Raw genomic sequence first — 26,437 nt, 5'->3', positions numbered from 1 at the left:
TAAAAAAATATTCTCTAAAAATAAATATTAATATCTTATACATTTTTCTTCTCGAGTAAATTAATCTTATTATAAGGAGGTTTAGCGAAAAATAATACAAAAATAACGATTAGGATTCTTTTCTTTTTTTTGCACTAAATCTTCTGCCCATAAGACTTGTACATAACAAATTTTCGGTAACATGATAAACTTTTAGTCTGGTAAGTAGAAGCAGCAAGGTGTTTCTAAGAACACACATGGCTGGAGGGAATCACATAACAACTACTCTGTTCAGCTCAGGATTACAGCGGCTGAGTATTTCAACTGCTGTGTGAGTGATAATAGTCTGGTGGTTCCCTGGAATAAAACCTCTCATCCCTAAGATGACATTTTTGTCTGAGGCATAATGCCAAGTCATTTACACGTTAACGAGGTTATGTAAGTCTGTGATTCTTCCATCCATCAGCTGTCACTCACAAACACTGGTGAACCCACACGCACAGTTAATGTGCTTTCACCACAGGCATCAGGGTCTTTTCACTGCCTACGACGCACAAAAACAATAAACATCCCACTAAATCTTTGCACTCCTGCTCTTCATCTCAATTCATTGTTATGTTCTCGTCCAGCCCTCACATCCTTTAGTTTGACACAAAAGCCTCCCGCTCTCTCCACAAACACCTACCTCCGACTGAACCAAACGGTCGGTGTGTGTGTCTGATGAACTCTTAATGGCTCTGCACAGCTGCTCACATAATGCTCATATGTAGCATTAGAAAGTCGGATTTATTCTAGTGATTCAGTTCATCCTAAACTGTTCTATCTTACATAGGCCTATGTAACGCTAGAAAGTCTGATACATTCTATTGAATCGGTTCTTACTCTTTCATTATTATAGTGAATCAGTTCATCCTAAATTATTCTTTCTCATATGTTGCATTATAAAGTCTGATTTATGCTAGTGAATCAGTTAATCCTAAACAGTTCTTCCTCACATACAGTATGTAGCATTAGAAAATCTGATTTTATTCTTGTGAATCTGGTTCATCTTAAACAGTTCCCACTCTCTCATCATGAAGTGGTGGAATGGTCGTCCTAAACAGATATCTCTCGTATATGTAGCATTAAAAAGTAAGATTCGTTCTAGTGAAACTTTTCTTCCTAAATGGTTCTCTCTCACATATGTAGCAGTAGCATTAGAAAGTCTGATTTTATTCTAGAGAATCGGTCCATCCAAAACCATTATCATTTGCGTTATGTAGAATTAGAAAGTCTGATTTTATTCTAGAGAATCGGTTCATCCAAAACCGTTTTCATCTGCATTATGTAGCATTAGAAAGTCAGATTTTATTCTAGTGAATCGGATCATCCAAAACTCCAAAATTTCCACTCTCTCATCATTTGTCCTAAACAGATACCTCTCATATATCTATCTCTCATTTATCTATTTCTAGTGAATCTTTTTCTTCCTAAATGGCTCTCTCTCACATATGTACTGTAGCATTAGAAAGTCTGATACATTCTAAAGAATCAGTTCATCCTAAACTATTCTCACTCGCATTATGTAGCTGCGTCGAGTCGCTTTGGGAATGAGAATACCCACTGCGCCATACTACCAAGTCCCTGCCTGTGTGTGTGTCCTATGAGCACATCACGAAGAGAGAACTTGGGAACCTGGGGTAGAAGCCAGGTCTAGGTTGTAAAAGCGGACAAAAGTGTGTGGAGAGGACCAGCCCGCCACAGCACAAATGTCCTGCAAGGCCCCACCCAAGCTGAAAGCCTTGGAGGCCGCCATACTCCTGGTCGAGTGCGCTCTGACCCCCATAGGTGATGGGAGGCCAGAGGACTCGTAGGCTAGTGAGATGGCCTCGACCACCCACCTACCCGTAGTCTGCTTGGTCGCCGGGAATCCCTTCTTTGGCGGACCAAAACAAACAAAAAGCTGATCTGCCTTACGCGACGGGGCAACTCTGTGTGCGTAAGCGTCCAGTGCTCGAACTGGACAGAGCAGATTACGCCTTTCTTGGCCTACTTCCTGGTATGGAGGAGGACAGAATGCCTTAAGTACTATGGGCCCTGGTGAAGAAGTGGGCACCTTAGGGACATACCCGGCCCTCGGGTAAAGGAATGCCCTAACCATGCCTGGAGCGAACTCCAGGCATGAAACAGAGAGTGCCTGAAGATCCCCGATCCTTTTTAGTGAGGAAATAGCGAGGAGAAAGATGGTCTTGAGCCTGAGCAACTTGACCGAACTTCTTCTATGGGTTCAAAGGGGGCATTGCATGAGCCCTCCAGAACCACAGCCAGGTTCCATGAGGGCACCTTGGTGCACTGTACCGGCCTCAGCCTCAGGGTGCCCTTAAGTTGCAGCGCGTTGAGCTCTCTCGGCCACCGTAAAGAAAGTCTGATTTTATTCTAGAGAATCGGTTCATCCAAAACCATTATCATTTGCGTTATGTAGAATTAGAAAGTCTGATTTTATTCTAGAGAATCGGTTCATCCAAAACCGTTTTCATCTGCATTATGTAGCATTAGAAAGTCTGATTTTATTCTAGTGAATCGGATCATCCAAAACTCCAAAATTTCCACTCTCTCATCATTTGTCCTAAACAGATACCTCTCATATATCTATCTCTCATATATCTATTTCTAGTGAATCTTTTTCTTCCTAAATGGCTCTCTCTCACATATGTACTGTAGCATTAGAAAGTCTGATACATTCTAAAGAATCAGTTCATCCTAAACTATTCTCACTCGCATTATGTAGCATTGAAATGTCTGATTTCTTCTAGTGAATTGGTTCATTCTTAACAGTTCTCACACACATATGTAGCATTAGAAAGGGAGATTCATTCCAGTGAATCAGTTTGTCCCAAACGGTTCTCACTCTCTCATTATAGCGTTGGAATGTCAGATTCATTCATGTCCTAAACAGTTTTCTTTGACAAGGTAGCATTAGAAAGTCTGATTCCTTAGTGAATCAGCTGGTCTTGAAACAGTTTTCTCTCATTATGCAGCACTGGAACGTCTGAATGATTCTGGTGAATCGGTTTGTCCTAAATGGTTCTTTCTCACATTTAGTATGTAGGATTAATGAGTCTGAATCATTCAAGTGAATCAATTGATCCTAAATGGTCCTATAAATAGGGTTGGAAAGGCCCATTCTGTTTAGAGAAATGGTTCTTGTCAATGAACATATTTAAATGATTCTCTGATTTGAATCTCTGTTCTGTTTGACAGGGTAGGCTACTGTATAAATGTACCTGTTCAAGTTTGATGCTGCCATCGTAATTGAAATTGATCATTCCTTTAAAACCCCTCTTTGTTTTTGTGCCAGCTAAAAAATAGCTCTGAATTAGTCATAAATTTTATTATGGATGCACCAATACTCATTCTGGTATCGGGCCCGATAACTAATTAGAGATTAAGGATATGAAGTACATGCATGTAATTAATATAATGTTAAACATTCAATAGTCATGCCTGTATAGCTGATGTGCGCGAGCTGATACGCAAAGCATGCTGAGTGGATTTTTTGTATAACAAGTGGTTCCTTGCATTGTAACAAGAAAACATATTTTAATTACAGTACTGAGCTGCTGCAATGGAGCTGTCACGAATCCGGTCCACGAACTTTCCTATTCATTGACTCTCGCACTACACACTGTTGCACATCACCCCGGACTACATTTCCCATCATGCATTGCACTGATTGCACTCAGCACGAATTGCACACACCTGTTTACACTGATTGCACCCAGCGTTGATCCTAAATGGTCCTATAAATAGGGTTGGAAAGGCCAATTCTGTTTAGAGAAATGGTTCTTGTCAATGAACAGATTTAAATGATTCTCTGATTTGAATCTCTGTTCTGTTTGACAGGGTAGGCTACTGTATAAATGTACCTGTTCAAGTTTGATGCTGCCATCGTAATTGAAATTGATCATTCCTTTAAAACCCCTCTTTGTTTTTGTGCCAGCTAAAAATAGCTCTGAATTAATCATAAATTTTATTATGGATGCACCGATACTCATTCTGGTATCGGGCCCGATAACTAATTAGAGATTAAGGATATGAAGTACATGCATGTAATTAATATAATGATAAACATTCAATAGTCATGCCTGTATAGCTGATGTGCGCGAGCTGATACGCAAAGCATGCTGAGTGGATTTTATGTATAACAAGTGGTTCCTTGCATTGTTACAAGAAAACATCTTTTAATTACAGTACTGAGCCGCTGCAATGGAGCAGCTCTAATGTATTATTAAATTAAAGATGAAATATGATGCAATAAAATGAACAGTGAAAGTAACAAAAGCTTGTCCAATACATTTTAATGGGTATAATTACGTGTGAAAAAAACTGAAGGAAATATCTATTTGCTAAATGAACTAAGCCAACTAACATTATTCATATTCTTTTGGTTTTTGATTCTCAGCTGATCACATCTACCTATAGGAATACGACACCTATCGCGGCATTCCTATATATGCTCTATTCAGTATTATTCAGCAGCTTTTCAGCTTGCTCCGGAGCAAATTACCCTCCTCCATCCCCAGCTCCTCCTTTCGCCACAGTCAGGACTTGGCTTTCTGATATTCCTTGCTAATCAGACTCCTTTATCTTGAATTAAGTGTTACACTTAAATATCATTAAGTACATTAATGATATCTGCCTTGTTCTGTTCTGTTAATCCTAGGGGGTTATTATTGCTGCTCTCCCTGCTCATTCATGACAGGCTGCATGGATGGGCAGGGAGGTTTTTGCCCAGAACAGAACCATACCGCCAAACCAAACTTTATGCTAAGTATCTATCATTTTGACGATAGTAGTCCTGACAGAAATAAAAGTATTGGTATCGGCCTCGTTCTGAAAAAAAGTGGTATCGGTGCAAATTACCCCTTTAATAAACTTATGATTAGCTTTAGGCTTGGCAAGCTACAGTTGTTTCCCAACACTGTCCATTTGACAAACACAGGACATAATATAATTGTGGGTAGTGCATGGAGTGTGTCTGTGAAATCTATAGGGCGTTTTCTTAAATGATTCATCCATGAGGATCTTTGGATAGCGACCCTTTTCATCCGCCCACTTACAGTACATGGCAAATGATATCGGCCCGTGTGACGGAAGAGGTCAATGTGTGATAAATTGTTCTGTCTTTGCACCGTTGTTTCCCAACACTGTCCATTTGACAAACACAGGACATAATATAATTGTGGGTAGTGCATGGAGTGTGTCTGTGAAATCTATAGGGCGTTTTCTTAAATGATTCATCCATGAGGATCTTTGGATAGCGACCCTTTTCATCCGCCCACTTACAGTACATGGCAAATGATATCGGCCCGTGTGACGGAAGAGGTCAATGTGTTATAAATTGTTCTGTCTTTGCACCCAATCAAATGAACGCTGATCCACGAACACATACAGAGGCATCAACAGTCACACAAACACACAGAACAGAGCAACACACCCGCAATCAGTTTCTAGTTACAGTGCCTTTCCACCAGATGTTTCTTAAAGCTTGTGTATGTGTTTGTGTGGTAATAATGCCATTTGCCCCAAATCCTTTGTAATTAATTGGTTTTCATTGGGACATCTTGAAACCTTGAGACAGAACCCCATTTTTCAAAGGCAAAGGAGAAGCTGCAAAAGATGTATGTGGGAGAGAAGAAGAGAGAAAATATGAAAGCTATTTCATCATGAGGAGCTCAGTAAATATTTCATCATGTGATCAAAAATAGCTATACACTCTCTCTGCTGTTCCGCTTCTCTGTGTTTCTTCATAGAGGAGGGAACTTCCTTGAATTTGAATGATGTTTATGTGAACTCTCACCTTTACATCTTTATCAAGCAAACAGACACGTTTATATGTTTATATTGTTGGGCTGTTAATGGACTACAAAAGAAAATTCATAAAAAAATGTTGCCAAGCATTAAGTCAAATTAATTGTGTGTGTGTATATATATGCAATTAATTTGAAGAAATTTGTATATATGATTCTGTTTTGCATTTGAATTTGTTTCCTGAGGTCCTAGTAACACCTTATTCTTGAACTAAGGTTGTAACAATTCAGCAGTTCTTTTTACCATGATAGGCCATTATAAATGGATGTATCATGACTAAAATACAGAGAGAAAGAAAGAAATTAAAAACCTATCTGTTATCTCAGATTGCTGATGGTTGTCTGTGATCGGAGCGAGTTATGTAAGCTTCCAGGAAATGTCTGACTCCCTGCCCTCAGTATCCACTTGCATTAAACTGTGTTATATATGCTATAGGAATAATTGACTAAGAGGAAGAGAAGACACTATGTTGAGAGTATGAGTATCTATAGTTAGATTTTCACATTATGAGAACATACCAACTCTCCCGGTAAATCAACAGGCTAAATAAACATACTAAACAATGTTTTATTTTCTGTGAGGTTTGGGTTTAGGGTTAGGGGATAGAAAATATCATCAGCTGAGTATAAAAACTATGACTATGGAAAGTCCTTGTAATGATAGGAGTACCAATGTGTGTGTGTGTGTGTGTGTGTGTGTAAGGGAGAGAGAGAGACAGAGAGAGACATGGGAGCCTGAGGCAGAGCCCTGCAGGTTGCTATTAGGCAGACTGTTTGATAGTATCCTGCCTGTGAACTGATGCTGGAAGCTTTGTTTTTGCACAGTGTTGCATATCTCTAACACACATGACAACACAAGTAAGCATAAGATTTTATATTGTTAGTAATATTTCAATATAAACATTGAATGGACAGAAGCAACTTGATTATCCAAACCTTTTTTTTTTTTTGAAAAATCATGTTAAAATGTGAGTATCAAACATAATACATCATGCTTTTGAGGAATGCTTATTCGTACATCTCTCAATCATCACTGCATTGCATTAAATGTAGAGTGACAACTGAGATTTATATTATATTAATATGTATTATATTATAATACATTAATATTTTTTCTTATTTTTTTCTAATATTGTAGAAACTTATTTTTCTGTTAAGTTGCTTTGCAACGAGTTGTATCGTGAAAAGCGCTATACAAATAAACCTGAATTGAAACTTGAATTGAATCTGTTGCTTTCAGTTTATGTATTCATTTTTAATACAGTTATATATTTTTATACAGATACATTTGGAAAATATTATGAACTTAAAACATGGTAACAATTGCAACAATATTCTATAAAGGTGAACATGGCATGTCATCCTTTATTTTCTCATTCTTTCTCATATATTTTCTAATACTTTGGTCCAGTAGCTCCTTATGTTGTATATTATTTTACTTCAGTCTTGTGAACTTGCCTTTTGTGTCAAATTTTTAAAGAGAGTTAGCTGTGAAGATTACATCAGTTACATCCTTTGACTAAATCTTATTAGAATGTAGATCGAGATGTCTACATGATTGAAACCTTTGTGCAGTACTGGGACAAAAAATTTACGTTTAGCAGTGTCATGATCTGAAGTCACTGTTGTGGGTTTAAAGCGATCTGTGCACAGCCAGAATAAGCTAGCTGAAACTAGTCTGTCTGTGGTTGTCACACATACTGGATATTTGCCATAATTGGGTCATGTGATCAGAGGGTTCTCATAGCCTCAGTACGAGCCCTTCAGTAATGAGGGTAGTCCGCACTGTCACTGCAAAGACAAGCTACAGACACTGGGGTACCGGGCTTCGATTCAGGTTGCCATGGTGATGCGCATCCCAGCTAAAGTGGATGCCGTGAGTTACCGTGGAAACTGGAGATGCCTGAGGGGTCTGGAGGTAATTGGCAGAAATGATAGTGGCAGCCACTTTCTTCTGTGGTGCAGAGAATCTCTTGATGTCTGCGAAAACAGCTTTTTTTTGTTTGTTTTCTTTTTTCCTTTTTTGGCTAATCTCTGGAGCTGAGAGCTTTTTTCCACATGGGTAACTCACAGCTGATGATGGATGTAGTGTGGGTGTGGAAGGGTCAGAGAGAGGGAGGAAGAGAAGAAAAGAGGCAGGAGAGGAGGTAGATATATGTTTGGGCTTGGGCCAAACTCTGTCAGCCAGCTTTGGACTATAGATAGATTTCAGATATATTCAGATCAAGGCACAAGTTAAAAGAAATGAGTCAAATAGTAAACTAAAACTTTGGATGTTTGAGTGCATCTTCAATAAACTTTGTTTTTATATGTCATGCCATGCAGTGTGATATATATACTGTATATTCTGTAGTGTGTAAAATACATTTTAAATGGCTACACTTTAGCAGACACAAATCCATATAATTTCTAGTAAAAATATTCAAGTATCATTCAACAAGATACATTTACTTTAGAAACAAAATGGTTTAAGATAATGTTTTCAAATAATATATCTTAATATTTAAAATGAATAAATATCTTCAAATTTAAATTTTTTTTTTCTTTCTTGTTTTACACATAAACCTTAATAGAGTTAAAAAATAATAATAAATGAAAAAATGTATTCTCAAATATTAAGACATTCATTTTTAGATATTAGGAAATTAATTAATTAGTTTAAAAAAATCTTTCATAATGTTGTCTTACACAAATTTGCTTATAAATATAGTAAACGTATTATGTTTACTATATTTATAAGCAAATTATATATCTATATCTATATATATCTTTTTCTGAAAATCTTACTGAAAAATTTGAAAAATTTTACTGAAAAAATATCCTGATTATTAAGCTTTTTCTCTATAGAAAGTGTTAACTTTCTTAATAACTTCATTAATGGGAAACATATAACTGAATCATATGAATAAACTTGCTTTAAGCATAAGGTTTTGTTAAATTTATACTTTAAAAATTTCCAATGAAGAAAAATCTTACATAATGTTATCTTACAAAAATTTGCTTATGAATATATTTTGTTTATATATTATTGTTTACTGACAATCAAGAAAAAATACTGATGATTATTATTATTATTATTATTTCTGTATACAAAATCTTGTAACTTGATTAATGGGAAACTTATAACTGAATCATATGAATAAACTTGTTTCAAGCATAAAGTTTAGCTAAATTTATACTAAAAAAATTAAGAAATACTTAAGAAATCTGTTCTCACATATTAAGATATTAATGTTTAGATATTAAGATATTAATTTATTATATAGTATTAAGATATATGTTTTTTAATCTTACATAATGTTGTCTTACAAAAATTTGCTTATGAACATATTTTGTTTATATATTATTGCTTACTAAACTTATAACTGAATCATATGAATAAACTTTATATTCTAACCAAGCTGTAACCACAGAAGAGCCTCTGGATGTGAAAATCAATGATTGCAAATGTCATTCCGTTTATAACAGATCCTCAGGAATGCCAGCCATTTTCACCCTCCGTACTCTTGTAATCCCGCTCTCTCCAATTCTATCTGATAATTCTCTAGATTTCTAGGTCAAGCTAAAGAGATACTACCTGTCACTCTGAATTACATTTCATATACTGTGCTTGATATGAACGCTATATGTGTTTCTTAAACTTGCAGGATTTTGCTCTTGTTGTAGGGATGAAAAAGGAAACAAAACAATTTGAAAGGATCCTGTTTGAGAGACTCTGGGTTTAATTTGGTAACCAGGCAACAGTGGTAGTGAGCGCAGCCTCACCACGTGAATCTACCGCACGTGCTGCAGCTTTCACGCACACACACACACACACACACACACACACACACACACACACCTTCTTTACTGTACACATACACTCACACAAACACTTGCACACAGTACTGTTAATGAGCACTGGGATTATCTCATGCATAAGTGACTTCCACCGCTGTCAACAGCAGCGAGTTTTAATTGGGTCAGTTATCCAGACCTTTCACTGTGCTCCTGATCTCACCCAAGGAATGCCCATGTGGACCCTCTTAACAAGAACCAACCATCCATAACATAATGCTCTCAACAACAGGACACACAATCACCCACATATAGTGTAGCTATAGCTACACATATTACATTAGAAACAGCATCTTACATTTCACAAATTTTCCATATATTTCCTGACAGAAATGACTCTTTTAATGTTAAATGAGTGTTTGATTATATTCTGTTGCTTTACTTTTACCTTAATCTGCTTTGTTTCATTTCATCTGTGTCCTATTACAGAATCTCTGATATCTCTCTAAATTTGATTAATTGTTTTGTTGTTAATTCATTAGCGGTCATATACACTATTCATACTATGATATGATATGATACAGATTCTAAATAACTAGGACAACTTTTTGTGCCTTATTTATTTGCATTGTTTTGCATTTTATTCTTTTTTTATTCACATTTGATGTGAATGATTTGGATATTTGACATTCCCTGATCAATATGAACTATATGGCAAAAGCTGTATGATGTTGTTTATCTGAAATAATAACAGCAAACAGATTTTGGATCATGTGGGTGAGTTACAGAATTTTTCATTTAACTTTTGCTGAAGGCGGGTGAAATTAACAGCTTTGTCTAAAAGTTGTCAAACTTGACCAGATACATTTACACTAAAATGCTTGCAGAGAACTGTTTAGGACAAATCGACTCATGAGAATGAATCGCACTGTCCAACTTTATACACATCAGAGAGGGATGTTTTTTGAGTGCATTTGGCTCTCAGTAAACATTAAAGCAACGTTATGTAGTTTTGTGTATTTTTGCGACTTTGAAGCCCCCTTCACTGTCGTAATTACAGTGGATAGCTGTACACATGCGTTTGTTGCTGCCATAAAGCAATCTGCATTTTCGCAGAATTTCGAACCCGCTTATAAATTCACATCCTCCCAGAACATTTGAATGTATTGACATATTAACACAAAACAATTTCAATATACGTACAGAATAAAACTTGTCTTGAGTATTTTAAATTATTGTTTTGCTTATATACAGTATTAAGTCCTCGTTGAATGTGAGCTGCAGCCTGTTTAATTTAGTCAAATAGTAAGAGATTATTTATTTAATTGTTTTTTGTTTGTTTGTTCTGTATGGTCATACAATGGTATTAATTTTATTTGAGCAGGTCAGTCTTAAATTTGATTTCAAAACCTCTGCCGATACCCTGTCAACCTGCCGCTGTACAGTAAAAATGGCTCTGAAATGATTTACCCTGACATTAAATGTTGTTTTTTTTTCTTTCCCTTAATGAGTGATGCTCAAGGCATAATCTGCAGATATTATTAGCAACAGAATAGATAAAGAATATTGTGCTTGTCAACCTGCCGCTGTACAGTAAAAATGGCTCTGAAATGATTTACCCTGACATTAAATGTTGTTTTATTTTCTTTCCCTTAATGAGTGATGCTCAAGGCATAATCTGCAGATATTATTAGCAACAGAATAGATAAAGAATATTGTGCAAAGCCATGCACAGTTGTATGAACACACAAAAGCAGCACATCTCTAATCTTGTATCTATTTTCTTTCTCTCACTTGAGAGAGGGGGAATCCAGCTTCACGGCAGATTTTAAATGTAGGTCATATGAACGTGACAGAAACAGACAGGAATTCAGCAGGTGCCAAGACAATCTCTGATCGGCAGCTTATGGACCACTGATAAAAATGGCAAGTTACTGTCAGTGCCAACTGAGGTTGATTCAACCCCCTATGTTTCTCTTCACTCACTGTTGCTTTACAGCATGGACCAAATTGTGGTGGTCTGGACTTAGTCCTGTCTGATGCTGCACACAAACTGGAAAGCTTTGCTGAATTAAAAAAAAAACAGAATAATTGTATCACCTATGTTCATGTTGTACAATTTCTAACTAAGTTTATATTTTTTTACGAGTTTCATTGCATCTGACTGAAAGTGTAACTGGGTTTCCTAGTCTGATAAAATGAAAACGTTTGCTCAGAGTTTCTTAAGAAAAAGTTGGGTAAGCAGTCAGAAATTTTGGTAATTAGACTGTGCTTTCCTCTACGCACCTCTCGGGAAAAGAGAGATGGAAATCACTGAAAAGTTGAGGTTATGAAGGAAAAATGTAATAAATGATCTAGTTCTACTCTAGTTTTTACCTGTGTTCATGTCTCCAGCAAGAAGAGAGGGCTGCTGTCCTGGGATGTACAGGGTCCCTGTGGAGTTTTGGAAGTTAGGCTTCCTTCAAACATGTTCTTTTAGTATAATAGTTTACATTTTTATGTTTTAACTTAATTTTAGTTTTAATTTAATTTTCAAGTCATAAATATTTCCAAAACATATGTATTGTTTAATAGTATTTTGTGGTGGAAATTACATTTGAAACAATCTAGGAATAAAATGGGTGCTTTAAACGGAAAATTCACCCCAAAAAAAGTTGCTCCCTTGAGCAAACCTTTAATGCTGATCAAAGTTCTCCAACTAACTTTTTTGAGGCAATTCATCAGGCATTTGCATTGATATTTTCACTAATACGTGAATGTGAGCTTTTTAGGAATATCATTTACCCATTTTTTTTCTTTTTGTTGCCATTAACCCCCACACACATGTGCAGAGCAACATGTGCAACTTGCTTTTCTTAACTTCTCCCCAGTTTCTGTAGTCGTGCTTTGTTTTAATAAGAGTCCGTTGGTAACAGGCTGCCAGCTCTTGCTCATTGATCCAGGCAAGCACATCTCCCAGCTGCCTAAAGATCCCAGGCTTGCCACATTGATTGGAGCAAGCGAGCCTTCAGCTAGCTCCCAAGGGAGCTTCACACATCCACACGGACACACACACACATATGCCGCCTGTAATCTGCTTTCATGGGCTGTTTTCGAGTTATCAATAGGAGGGAATTTTAGAAACACAATGCAGTACACATGGCCCTAGTTTCTGTGAGGACTCTAATGCTAAAGTACTTACAGTTCAGTTCAGTTCAGTGCATAGCAGGATGAAGTAAATGTGTTACTAGGCTATTTTTTGTCATTTGTTTATGAAGTTTACATGGAAACACAGGGAACAGGATTATTTAAAAAGTGTACACAATTTTACACTTGTCTATCTGCACTTTTGGGCCTGTTGACTTTTAGAGATTAGAGTTCCTTAAAACATAGTTTTCAAACTAATTTGTTTATTTAAAAATACCAGCATCCTACAGTGACATAAGAATTTTTTTTGTCATTTCCACCAGCTATGGAAGCCCATTTCCACCACATAAGAAAAAAATAATACTTTGGTAAATCAATTCAGATAAAAAGTTGAGATTATGTGGTTAAAAAGTCATAATTGTGTCAATAATTATGTCAATTCAATAAACAAATTAAATTCAAAAAACAATTTATCACAAGTCAAACATTTTTGTCTCATCTCATAATTTAGACTTTTGTGCGATATTTGGACATTTTGTCATTAACAATTGTCTCATAATATCATAACATGCGATAAAAAGTCATAATTATGACATAAATCAAAAATTTTTAGTCATGACAATTTCTTATAAATGGCAGTATCTTATAATTTCAACTTTTGTCAATTTCAACATTTTGTTCAATCAACATTTCATAATTATAACTCTTAATGTCATAATTTTACATTTTTATGACAAAATTTTGATTTTTATCTTATAATTTTACATTTTTATCTCATTTTTTAAATCTCATAATTATAACTTATTATAACTTATAATTTCAATAATCATAATTAGGATTAACAAAAGCATGACTTTTTTGTAATGTGGCCAAAATGGGCATCTATACAAAACTCTCTTTTTTTTGAGGACATTAAATTTCAAACATTTTTGGAGTAAAATGGCCAACTGCTTTGTTTTACTAAACACACGATTAAATAATATTTTCATACTTTTTTGCATGATTTGACAAAACTTTTGGGTAATTAAAAAATTAATGGGTAATTAAATGATGACACATTTTTGATTCGTGGGTGAACCATCCCTCAAAGGCAGAAGATGCGACCAAAATCTGTTTTCACACCAGTGCAAGCTGATCATATGCATGAGAGACATGTTGTTAAACTGTGTGCTCCAGGACTTGTGCTTCATGATATGAGACAATTTACATTGTCATCAGATTATTATGTCAAAGCCATTCTAAATAAGAAGACGGGTAGAGCTAGAGAGAAACAGAAGGATGGCAAAGAAACAAAGCAGATGTGTCCTGTCACCCACGAGGATCTCCCCCACGCTCCGAAAACAATCACATCCCTGGGGCCTGCAGAGGTGGCACGAGAGACAGACGGCTTGCCCTACTTTTCCTGAAGCCTCTGAACAATAACTGCTCTACAGAAAACAAGATGGAGTGCGCTCTTACCCAAAACATCTCCTGTTGATGTTTTCGGATGAATCAAAAGGCACTTTCAGAGTGAACTTCAGCATCTTAATATGTTATTGTACATTTGCTTTCAAGATTTCAGAATGTAACCAAGATAAAGTCCCATATTTTAACATTTACTGGTAATCAAAAGAGATTTGCATTCTGAGATTTAATTGTATGTATAAATAAAATTTCCCCTTCTTAAAATCATTCTAAATATTTTCTCAGCCTGTCCCATTACTGAGAGATCTACATAAGTCTTTATATAAGTTTTTAGCCTGCCTTTTCAAATCTTATCAGCATAGTACATGAAACTTACATAACAGGTAGCATGGAGGCAGTGGACGATTGGCTGTCTGTGTGGCTCTTATTGCCAGTTTGCTTCTTTCTACTGCAATAATTCACGTGGTTTGCTCAAAGACCTCACAGATTGAATCAGGAACACAAAAGTGGATGAGAGTGGATGAGAGAGATTTCATCCTCTTGCTTGGTTGAATGAGATGGCGGTAGGTCTGTTCGCAGTCCTGTCAAAGAGGGGTTCTGATAACAATACGAAACATTACAAAATGATATCCTTCATAAAGAGAGCTGGTCTGGAGACCACTAGTGAAAATGCTCCTGAATCTTAAATTCAGATTAAATCAAATTTGTTTAATTAATTACGCATATTATTTTGTTTTGTAGATCATTTGGTTTATTCCCAAGTTTAAATTGAATTGTGAATTCTAGATTTTCAATGTGATTTCAATTTATTAGGCTAATTTGTGATTTTTAGACGGTGACAACAAAAAAGGAAGTGCCATTTTTATCTCACAATTCTGACTTTTTTCTTGCAATTCTGTATAATATAAACTCAGAATTGCGAGATATAAACGTGCAGTTCTGAAAAAAGGCAGAATTGTGAGACAAACTTTGCGATTCGAGATTCGTCTAGCGTATATTTACAGAAAATATTAAAGCGTTTTGTGAGAACCTGCTCTTGAGGTATTTTAGCGGCTGTATGGTGCAGTCAAAAAAATATTTTTTTGCATTAATACAGGTGTGGAGAAAATAGCAATGCAAGTTATACAACATTCAAACATTTCACTTAAGAAAAGTCACCAAGGCCTCAGCCGGAGTGGGAACGTGATTCAGCTAAATTATGTTTTATGCATCTGTTACATTATTTATTCAATAATTCACATTTTCCTCTTCTCCTTCATTTGAAATGTTTGATAGCCGAGACATTGTGCTGTGATGAATGGATGTTTGTCGCTGGTAGAAAGAATCTCTCGTCTCGCAGAAAAGGTTGCCATGACGATGGGTCTCAGTGCACTAGATGACAGTGCACGCTTCAAGGAAAATTGTCAGACTCATGCTAAAGAAATGCCAGAACTGATGTGCTCAAACATGTGAGAAGGTCACCTGTGGTAAATGTGATGTGTGAAATGGCCGGTTTATTAAATACACCTTACTTTAAACTTTATTAAATACACCTTTCTAATACTGAAGAGGTGTTCAATCAGTTGCTGGTAGCCATTGACTTCCATTGTACTTTTTATTCCATACGATAGTATTTTTCAAAATATTTTCTTTTGTGTTCAGCAGAAGAAAGAAATGTGTACAGGTTTGGAACAATTTCAGGATGAGTAAATGATGACAAAATTTTCAGTTTTAGGTAAGCTCCCTTTAACATGGTATGATATTTATTAATTTAAATATATTTAGGTGTATTTATCATGTACGTTTTTAATGCGTTTATAGACGTTTTTTTCTTTTTGTTTTGTTGTGCATTTTAAAGACTGGTCAAAAATCATGAGATTAATCAACCACTTTTCTAGTCTAATAATATCATAGTTTTTCTCAGAAATAATTTTTTTTATTATTATTATTATTTTGAAGGAATTCATAGTTAATCCCAAAATTTGCTGAAAATGTACACACACTATTACAAACAAGCAGCTTTTCACTTCACAAGAGGTTAATTGCTGGACTGGAGTCGTGTGGATTACTTGTGGACAATTGCAATGTTCTTATCAACTGTTTGGACACTCATTCTGACGGCACCCATTCACCGCAGAAGATTCACTGGTGAGCAAGTGATGTAGTGCTAAATTCAGTCATGCTAGAGTCAGTCTGAGTCTTGTTTGTGTTTTATTTAATAAAATCTTAATGACATAATATGACCTGACACTGAGGTTTGTCCTCAAGTTAACAGACTCAGTGATGAGCAGGTCGTGTTCTGTAAATTATCAGTAGGAACCCCTCATATTTCCTGTATCTGTTAGAAACAGACCCACACACTGACTCACTGGTCAAGAGACACAGTGGTCCAATTTTGCTTGAAAATATTCCAACAGCTGGTGTTTGAGGGAAGTCCCACAGTGAATATGAAGAGTGAATTGTGGGTCACATTCACACATACTGCACAATGAGTCACAGCTAAAATACCATTCATCATCAGATCAGATATATACAAAACATAGCCTGTTAACATTATGTGAGGTTTGAGCTAGGAATTTTGAATGAAATAAAATGCTGACTGACCTTTTACATCACACTTTCCTTTATATTTACATGATTTTTGCATGATGCATTTCTTTTTACCCATATTATATTCTGACATCAATATTTAATATAATGTAATATACTTTTTCTATCACATTGTCCTTAAGGAGGCTTTTAGTCCCTCACCCTCAGGCCATCCATGATATAGATGAATCGTGGAGAATTACTTCTGAATTATTGTGATGCTTTTCTAAGCTGTTTAGACCCTCATTCTGACGGCGCCCATTCACTGCAGAAGACCCATTGGTGAGCAAGTGGTGTAATGCTAAATTTCTCCAAATCTGTTCAGATGAAGAAACAAACTCATCTTGGATGGCCTGAGGGTGAGAACATTTTTATTTTTGGGTGAAATTTTCCTCGTACATTGTACTAGTCAATCTAGTGGGTAAGTAACAATATATCATCACTATCTGTTCTCCATACAGAATGTTTTTCCATCTCTCACATTTGTCTTTATTTTGAACTGAGTTGTAAGTCACTGCTCTGTTTATATCTGTCCTGCTCCTTTTACTGTTATCAGGAGAAAAACATCAAGTGATTTATTTTTAGCTTTGCATGGAGGACAAATAAACAATACAGATCAGATACAGCTTACAATGGCATATTTAACAGTGTGCAGTTTTACTATAAATAATTTCTGGATGATTTGAGTTGTGAGAGCAAAAGGGTCTTTTTTCACTCCATAGTCTCTACCAGACTGACCTCTTCACCTATTTTAACATTTAGAATGGGTGATTCTCTAGAAATTCACTGTAGTCAAGGACAAATGGTAGTGAAGTACTGCTTGTGTGAAGGATGTTCATCTAATCCTGCTAACATTAAGGACATATACATCGGCTTACTTCACCACTGCATACAGCATCCCATTACTGGGATTCCTATGGGATGCTCCCATAAAGGTATAATCCCATGCTCAAGGATTATATAAACGTTTGAATTCATGAAACATCCATTTAAAGCTTCTTGTCATTGAAGGATAATGTTTAATTCCACCCCACCCCCTTCTGACAGTCTCCTGATCTGCCTGGAATGCCATAGTTATAAATTGGAAAACATTTTGCTCAAGAATTCGTAATGATGGATATATAGTGTGTTCATGGTGTAAGGTATAAAAACAAACAAAAGCAAGTCATAAATGCACAATATATTACATATTTTAACACAACACAAACCTAGTAAATTGGCTAACATTTAAAAAAAATTCTGCGACAAAATATTCATGAATTTGTGACTGGATGCTGACTATTTATTCTGTGATACAGTATGTAGAAATTAGCAGGGATATACAGTATATTTACAAATTCTGAAATATAGCCAATACTGTAAAAACAATTAACACAATCAAAAAGTCCACTATATTCTTTTACAACTGTAATTATTATGCAAATAATTTTATTAAAATACATGTAATCAAAAATCAATTAAATATGTAATTGAATAAATTATAAAATTATGCCAAAAATATATATGCCAAATATAACATCTACAAATATATATTAAATAAAAATTTCCATAGTGTTATTTTAACATCATTGTTATACTGTTATAGTTTATGTTGATATATAAAACGGCTTGATCTGAAAAGAGCTGTTTTTGACAGGGTAAAAAAGGTGTTTTTTACACTACCATTGAGAAATTTTAACCAAACTATGTTACAGACTTTTCATTAAGACCCTAAAAATCATATCAACTTGTGGAAAATGGGCATCCTATGACCCCTTTAAAGACTCACAGTCTGTGCAAACACATTCGGTTTCGGTGACAGGTGGTCTGCTGTAGGATCAGCACTGGAATGTTGTTGATCCATTTTTAGACTAGCCATGTGGACAAAAGTGGAGAGCGGTGCTGTTGGAATCTCACAGCTTACGAGGGGTGGTTTGGGTCGACTTTTTGGTTGAGATAAGAACGAGTGTTGGGAAAAGGACATATATATTTCTTGACCACTTTACTCACTCATTTTGGGCCCTTAAATATTGTTGAGCACCCCCTACAGTCTCTTTAGTGCAGGTAGTCAACATTAGACAATATGTGTGTGCTTTTTTCCTCTCTGGATTGATTCCACACCTGTCTGTGTCAGTCAAGGGAAAAGCTGTTCAGAAAAGCCCTGGATGGGCACGACAGAAACAGTGATAGGAAGTCATACAACGGCATAACATGATGAGAAGCTTTCTTCATCTGTTGACGGTGTCCTTGATTTGCTTCTTTCTCCAAGGTAGGACAAACGAAATAAATATTTCATAGCTTAATATCCTCTATCTGTCCGCTGTTCTTTCATGCTTATATAGTAACACAGCTACTAAATGGTAAGTTATAGCACTTTAACTAAGGACTGAATGCTGATGGCATTATATAAAAGATTGTTATTGAATCAGTAGAATATGATCATTATGTTTTTACGATGACAATGTAAAATACTTTTAGAGTAGCATACCTCTACAATTTTGTTGTTTTGTAAGAGTACTACATCCATATAGCTATTTTCTTCATAAAAATGTGCTACCCAAATACATATATTTGATAAAACTTTCTGAAAAGTGAAGATGTGTTCTGTTTTGCAGAATGTTGGGGCCGGAATGAAGAGGAACGCCTCATCAACTATCTTTTCAAGGAGCGTGGCTACAACAAAGAGCTTCGTCCGGTCCAAAATAAAGATGATACTGTAGATATTTATCTGGCACTGACACTTTCTAATCTGATTTCCTTGGTGAGTACATAATATTGCCACTGTAAACAGTTTTTGTACACAGAGCAGGGGAGATATTATAAACCAGAAATATTAGTATAGACTGTTTCATACTGTAATATAGAGTGTCAAATAAATATTGTCTGATACTGTGCCAATCTGTCTAACAAAGATGTTTTTCCATGACAGAAAGAAGTTGATGAAACATTACTAACAAATGTGTGGATGGAGCATGTAAGTACATTATATGAATTCCTTAATGTATTGTTTTATTTATATATTTTTTGTTTAGTATTTAATATAGAATATATGTGTTCATTAATATATTTCTCTCCTGTTTTCTTAAGGGCTGGACTGATTATAGACTTGAGTGGAATGAAACAGAGTTTGATAACATTCCTGTTCTGCGCCTGCCGCCAAGTATGGTGTGGTTACCAGAGATTGTTCTTGAAAACAAGTAGGCTATCTTTCTCCGTCATGTTTTATTCCTTGATATTTATGTTTTGTATGAAAGTAGTTACATACATTTTTTATTTCATGGTTCTTTAAAATAGCAATGATGCCCAGTTCCAGGTGGCCTATTACTGCAACGTATTGATCTATCGCAGTGGATATGTGTACTGGTTGCCTCCAGCTATATTTAGAAGCTCCTGCTCTATAAACGTCAACTACTTCCCTTTTGATTGGCAGAACTGCTCACTAAAGTTTAGGTACATTTTGTAGTATGTTTATACGTATTATTACCCGCTACATGAATTACTTCATGTATTTTATTGCTTATTGACCCCCACGACACTCATTCTGTCTCTAATGTAATTGAATAAATTATAAAATTATGCCAAAAATATATATGCCAAATATAACATCTACAAATATATATTAAATAAAAATTTCCATAGTGTTATTTTAACATCATTGTTATACTGTTATAGTTTATGATGATATATATATATATGAAAGTTCATGGACCGGATTCGTGACATATATATATATATTTTTTTTAATATATTTTCTGTTTACACTTTTTGATGTGTGTTTTTGTCATTTTTATTGGTTTTTTAAATGTCTGTATAATTTTTATTACATTTATTATTTTTTGTTTATTTCGTTTTAGATATTTTAGTACTACAAATCAAACAAAACTAGCTAAAATAAAATAAGTAAAATAAGCCTTTTTGTATATTTTATTTCAGTTAATTAAGAAAAAAGTTAATTTTAATTAACTATAATAACCCTGTTTGAAAAACTCAAAAATCATGTTTACTGTGTATGATAGCATCTTTACGTGCAATTAATAAAAACAATAATTTTATTAAATTAAATCAGGTAAAAAGCAGTATTTAAATTGTATTTCTGTTTTATTTCCTTCATTTCACATTTAAATTATACTTCTGTATACTTTTTGGTACCTCAGGTCAGTTAATTAAGAAAAAAGTTCATTTTAATTAACTATAATAACCCTGTTTGAAAAACTCAAAAATCATGTTTACTGTGTATGATAGCATCTTTACGTGCAATTAATAAAAACAATAATTTTATTAAATTAAATCAGGTAAAAAGCAGTATTTAAATTGTATTTCCGTTTTATTTCCTTCATTTCACATTTAAATTATACTTCTGTATACTTTTTGGTACCTCAGTTTAGATCTGAACTGTGCACAATCTTAGTCACTAGACAACTCTCTCAAAAAAAAACTTTAATCACAAAGAATACACATGCTAGCTGAGATTATGGGTGATATAACAAAGATAAGAGAAGAAAAACAGATTTAATTAAATTCAAAAACAAGACAGCCTGACCCTCCCTTCCTCAAAAATCTCTTTTGCCTCTTCTTTCTTCTTCTGTCTCTCCTCATCTGACCTTTCTTTTGTTCCTTATTTGTTTTCGCATACTCAGCCTTTCTTCCATTCAGATTCAGAACGTTGCCTTAAATATTCCCTAATATTCAATCTGAAATTCAAACTCAAAATGACATGTTGGTGTGTGTGTGTGTGTGTGTGTGTATGAGTCAGCAGAGAGGTGCACCACATGCAGATCGTCCCTGCAGCGAGTGCTGGGTGTCCTGCCTCCTGGAGCTCCTGTCGTGGTCTGACGCCTCTCCTCTGGATTTGTTGCAAAGAAACATCAAACACCACACCGTGCCGCAGCAGAAAGCAAACTCTTCCGAGTCCTGCATTAATAAACCAGAAATCTTTCATTTTTAATTCTCTGCTGAAATCTAATTTGTGTCTATTTTATAGCTCGATAAGAATAGGAGCTTGAGGGTTGTTTAGATTCTTCTGTGCTATTCGAGGCACTACTTCATGGCCCACTACACACCTCCTATAGGAGGCATTCATTTGGGTCATCATGAAAACTGATACAGCAAATAAAACTTTTGAACTGAAATTGAACCTTCTTGGGTCAGGATTTGTGGTTGTAATACAGATGAAAGCACATTTGAACAGCTAAGCGGAATTATGCATAAATATGTAAATCACTGATGCAGTCTATTTAAAGAAGTGTTCATTTTAAACCCTGATATACAGTATATACAATTTTGTTTGTCATTTATTTAATTATTTTCTGCAATAACCAGCCTGCATCACATTTTCTGAAATCCAATACTTGTTTCTTACAAATTTTTTTGGCACTGATTCCATAAATAGTGACATTGCTCTAGCATGACACACTTCCTCATTAAATATGAAGCATTTTTTATTTAAAAAAACATTTGTAAAATGAAGAAATCATAAAAACTGCCACAAAGGTTAAAACTATTTGTTTTGTGAGGGAAAAAATTATGAAATTTCTTCTTCTTTTAAACTGTCTGTATGTGTTATAAAGTAATTACTGATATTTTTGAACTCAGCATCATCAAATTAGGTAATATTAGGCCTTTTTGCAGGCTTTTGCTAATAATATTTTATAATACTATTTTGTTGCAATCACCTAAAGCAAAGATGTTCACTTGAAAACTGAGAAATTACTAAACAAATATCTGCCCTGTTGTCAAACTGGTCAATTTGGACACACTTTTTGCTTCAAAACAAACGTCACCTTCCTGTTCCTGTTGTTTGTTTGTTTAAGCCTGGTGAAAAGAGCACTCAATAATGGCTTATGTGGTCTAGTTGTTTAAAGTCGTGTTTATCTCCAAGTGGTGTGTGGATGTGTGTTTCAGTTGAGTGGAGTTATGGGAACACAAGGGAGAAGGACGGGTGATTTAGCAGTGTGTACTGTGCAGTGTTCAGGTGTCCCGTGATGACCTGTCGCTTTAATAAGCAGCCGATATTGGATATTATAGATATAGTCATCCCCTGATGGAAGCAGTTTCATTAAGTTGATAATTATCTGGTTACATACAGTAATTGTGTTGGTTTGAATAGAGAATAGCTATTTATATGAGTAACTACTAGTTGGTACAGTAATGTATTTTTATCTGCAAGAAGGCTGAAGGTTTGCATACCCAGAGCGCATGCGCCACAGTGTGCTTGGCAGACTGGGTGAGCTGTTAAATTTGTTTGTTTGCTGATTAGTCCTCATGCTGTCAACTTGGCTGAGGGGGTAACACTCACTCTAATTTCTGAAAACAGCTACATTTATCCCATTCAGTCTCATTCCTGCATTAAGAGCATCAGAGACCCCTTAAATTCACCAGATTATATCCAAATTAAAGGATTGCCCATGATCTGCAGTTCACTCTTTTTATTTTTCTCAGTATTTGTTATTGCTAGTCATTTATGGATCTATGTTCTCATTTTTTCCCAGTTATTTAAGTTAAAAAAAATAAAGAAAGAAACCCCATGATGAATGAATCCTCTGAATTAATTTATTCATTCATTTGTAGAATGTAGAGACATTTGTGTACAATGTTTTGCTTCATAAATTGGTCATAATCTTGAAAAATATTCCATGCACAATAAACCACACACTGAACATGTTAAAATAATACAAAAACAAACAAACAAACAAATAATCAACTGAGATGCTCAAAAAAACACTGATGTAATTACAGTGAGAGTGCTGTTGAACATACTCTGAAATTATATTTCAAAACCATTTCATTATCAACAAAGGCATGATCACTTATTGCAACAGAAAGCGTGTTAATGCTGATGTGTGAAACACTCTCCCCAAAATAACATTCAGTCTGTCCTTTATGATTATGTTTTATGCCTCTGTACCCTCACATACCCTGTGCGTGTCGATGAACTATTAATATTGTTCTGAGTAACAAATATTCAAATATAAAAAATACAAATGATTTCGGTAAAAACAAGCGTGCCTGGGTTTAAAAGAGGTGGAAACACCCGCAATGGCACAAGAGAGAAGTTCATGCAAAGAGAACTGCATATATTAATCTATACACGACGCCAAACAAATAAACAGTCATAGAAAAGATGCAATAAATCAAACAAGAAGTACTCCTTCTCATTTTCCCTCCATTGCTGATTCTTCAGATCTTCCTTGCTGGCATTGAGTGGCTTTGTTGGCTATATTTTGGGCATATGATCAGTCAAGGATTGAAAATGGAATGGATGTAGATGTGAAGGAAGTGAATAAAACATGTAATCAATCTTCCCTCGATTACATACATCATCCCATTTCCATGCAAGATATAAATATAGCTTATTTCTCTGGAAAGACAGTCAAGTTGTGCGTCAGGTGCTGAACTGGACAGCTCCCTTGAACGAGCAGCTCATAGATGCCTATGAAACAGGGGCTTCTGTTTGTTGATGTCGTGATGAAATCTCACACCCAGACCCACGGCATCTACGAGACGAGGGGCTAAATGACCAGAAATCTTGGGAGGCTTTCTTCACAGCAGCGGTTTGGGATGGGTTTCAGTTGGAGAATTGCCAGCATCTTCAAATGTCGCTATTTTAACCCATTGTCCAGAGTGGCTCTTCATCCTTCGTCCTGTACTCATACACTGAACCATCATCTTCACCTCTCGTTCACATGCACAGGCGACGAGTGCTTCAAACCGGTGATTAAAAGAAAAGGTTGACGAGGTATAATCGTTCAAGTTTACATGCCGGGAGATGACTTGTCTGTCATCCCTTTGAGAACTTCGTCTATTCTGTCATCTTCAATGACCACTGTGGAGAGAGGACACAGATGTTTAGTAGAGCTTTTAAATAGCATGCATAAAGGCAAGAAAAGTGGCATTTATCTATTTGTGTCAGCAGGAAAATGTGCTATCAAGAGCTGTTTTTTTTTTTAAATGTATGTACACTATGAAAACCATAATTTTATTGGAAAAATAATGATATAGACAAAATACACTGACAAAAAAGACAATGCATTTACGTTTACTGTAAATTAATATTGCTTATTTGTATATTCCAAGAGTTCTCTCCATGTTGCATCAGATTTAATTTTCTTCTTTTTTAAAGCGTATATTTGACAGTTTCTTCAGATTTATTTCTTCATATTCATATTTATGATTTTTTTTTTGTATTACTATTACTGTTTTTGTCTCATGTGTTTACCTGATGTTAATTTGTGTTTGTGTGCGTAACCTTGTGCTCTGTTTGTCATGTTTATTAGTCATCGTTACAGGTAAGTTCAAGTTTGATATCTTATGGTGATTGCATATAGTACACATTTCTTTTTTAAAGTTATTAACCCGCTTGATACCTACCGTGTTTTGCCCTGCCAATCTGCCCGAGTTTCGGTGGCCGTTTGGACTGTGATGTTCCGAAGAACGAGTTCGTGTCTTGCAGTCGACAGCTGAAGGAGAGCTGACTGACATCACTGTCCGCCCCGTAGCCGTTCATCTTCCCCTCGTTGTATGGCAGCACTTCGGACATGGCTATTCTCAAGTTCCCAGCTAAGGTCGAGGGGAAAAGCGAATATTATTTGTAGGTAGTTATGGATAAAGTCTTTCTAAACTACTACTTTTTTTTACCCAGTGTCGGAAAATACAGTCCGGCTAAGACCCTGGAACAACTATCAGCAGGTCCAGTCGTGCTGCTCTCCTGACCGAACCGTCGGTTGTACCGGAGAAAGGAGGGATGCGTCCGCCTGCAGATGAGCTCTTGTGAGAAATACAGGGAGATCCCGAGACCATAAAGGAAACCCAGAAAGAAAAGTGAAGTCATTCATCCGGGTTTGAAGGGGGAGGGAGTAGGGAGAAATAAATGAATAAAGATGCGCGAGTGAAAGACAGTAGCTGAAGAATAGCTTACTATAGTAAGTAACTAGGAATTAAACTAGTAGGCCTATTTATTTTACTAGTACCTATTACTAGAAAGTAATCAATTATTGACTAGTATCTCTTAATATCATTGTTTACTCCAAAATAAATTATTAATTTGTGTGTATTCCTTATTCCGCATCCCTATAGTTCCAAGTAGCTTGTTACTGGTAACCAATTGCAAATATGTGGTTCAGATGACTATTTATTTCCAATATGTATTCCAATTGTTGATGATACCCAGTTTTACTAACTGGTAGCCATTAGTCAGCTCTTGTCGGCTTTTAAGTACTTAGTAAAGTATCAAGAATGAAAATTTGACTAAAACGTATACAAATAAAACCAGATATAGCAGCGTTTATTTATTTATTTATTTTACTTATCAGTGAATTTAAGACTAATCCCAAAATTTATGACAAAGCACTGAGTAAATATGGGTAAATATGTGAAAAGCTGCTGCCCATCCTGGCGTTGCTCTGTTAAAAACCTTGTTATCTTTTGGCTCCATCTGCTGGGCATTTTCAATACATCCTAGAGCTTGTATAGCAGCAAAAAAACAAAAAAAAGATGATGAAAGCACGACAATCCAACTCTCTTTTCAAACTCATGTCAGCGAGCACTGACGGCTTCCATCTGACTTTTGCCTTGAAGGGGTCATAGGATGCTACATGCACTTTTACAAGTTGTACATGTGTGTACACAGCCACCCCATAATGATAAAAATCCACCCAGTATTTAAAAAAAAAATCTAGTTAAATGTTTTCCCCTTTCTCAAATCGAGCCGATCTCAGATGCCTGTCTGTGTGACATCACACAGACAGGCCCCTCCCACA

General features: G+C 35.6%; 2 protein-coding genes across 2 annotated transcripts in view; one reads left to right on the top strand and one right to left on the bottom strand.

Annotated features, from left to right (window-relative positions):
* Positions 1-18,614: 18,614 nt before the first annotated feature.
* chrnd (cholinergic receptor, nicotinic, delta (muscle)) overlaps positions 18,615-26,437 on the top strand; it is a 14,555-nt gene continuing 6,732 nt past the window's right edge. Inside the window, exons 1-5 of the mRNA XM_016278896.1 lie at positions 18,615-18,951; positions 19,298-19,443; positions 19,612-19,656; positions 19,770-19,879; positions 19,977-20,132. Coding sequence (XP_016134382.1) covers positions 18,894-18,951; positions 19,298-19,443; positions 19,612-19,656; positions 19,770-19,879; positions 19,977-20,132 — 515 coding nt within the window. The 5' untranslated portion in view covers positions 18,615-18,893. The remainder of the gene's footprint in view (positions 18,952-19,297; positions 19,444-19,611; positions 19,657-19,769; positions 19,880-19,976; positions 20,133-26,437) is intronic.
* On the bottom strand, positions 23,263-25,451 carry LOC107590228 (calcium/calmodulin-dependent protein kinase II inhibitor 2-like). Its single transcript, XM_016278897.1, has 2 exons — positions 25,050-25,451; positions 23,263-24,504 (listed from the first exon to the last, which is right to left on the bottom strand). The coding sequence occupies exons 1-2, from the start codon at positions 25,216-25,218 to the stop codon at positions 24,434-24,436; spliced, it is 240 nt and encodes a 79-aa protein (XP_016134383.1). The 5' UTR covers positions 25,219-25,451; the 3' UTR covers positions 23,263-24,433.

This window comes from Sinocyclocheilus grahami, unplaced genomic scaffold (genome assembly GCF_001515645.1).
Source record: "Sinocyclocheilus grahami isolate Dianchi unplaced genomic scaffold, SAMN03320097.WGS_v1.1 scaffold126.1, whole genome shotgun sequence".
NCBI classification, from domain to species: domain Eukaryota; kingdom Metazoa; phylum Chordata; class Actinopteri; order Cypriniformes; family Cyprinidae; genus Sinocyclocheilus; species Sinocyclocheilus grahami.
Note: the sequence above shows the minus strand (reverse complement) of the source record. Positions and strands in the feature narration are given on the sequence as shown.

Coding starts and splice junctions, on each gene's coding strand:
- LOC107590228 (XM_016278897.1), bottom strand. CDS start 25,218: ATGTCCGAAGTGCTGCCATACAACGAGGGGAAGATGAACGGCTACGGG. Junction 24,505..25,049: donor GATTGGCAGGGCAAAACACG/GTAGGTATCAAG, acceptor CTCTCTCCACAG/TGGTCATTGAAGATGACAGA.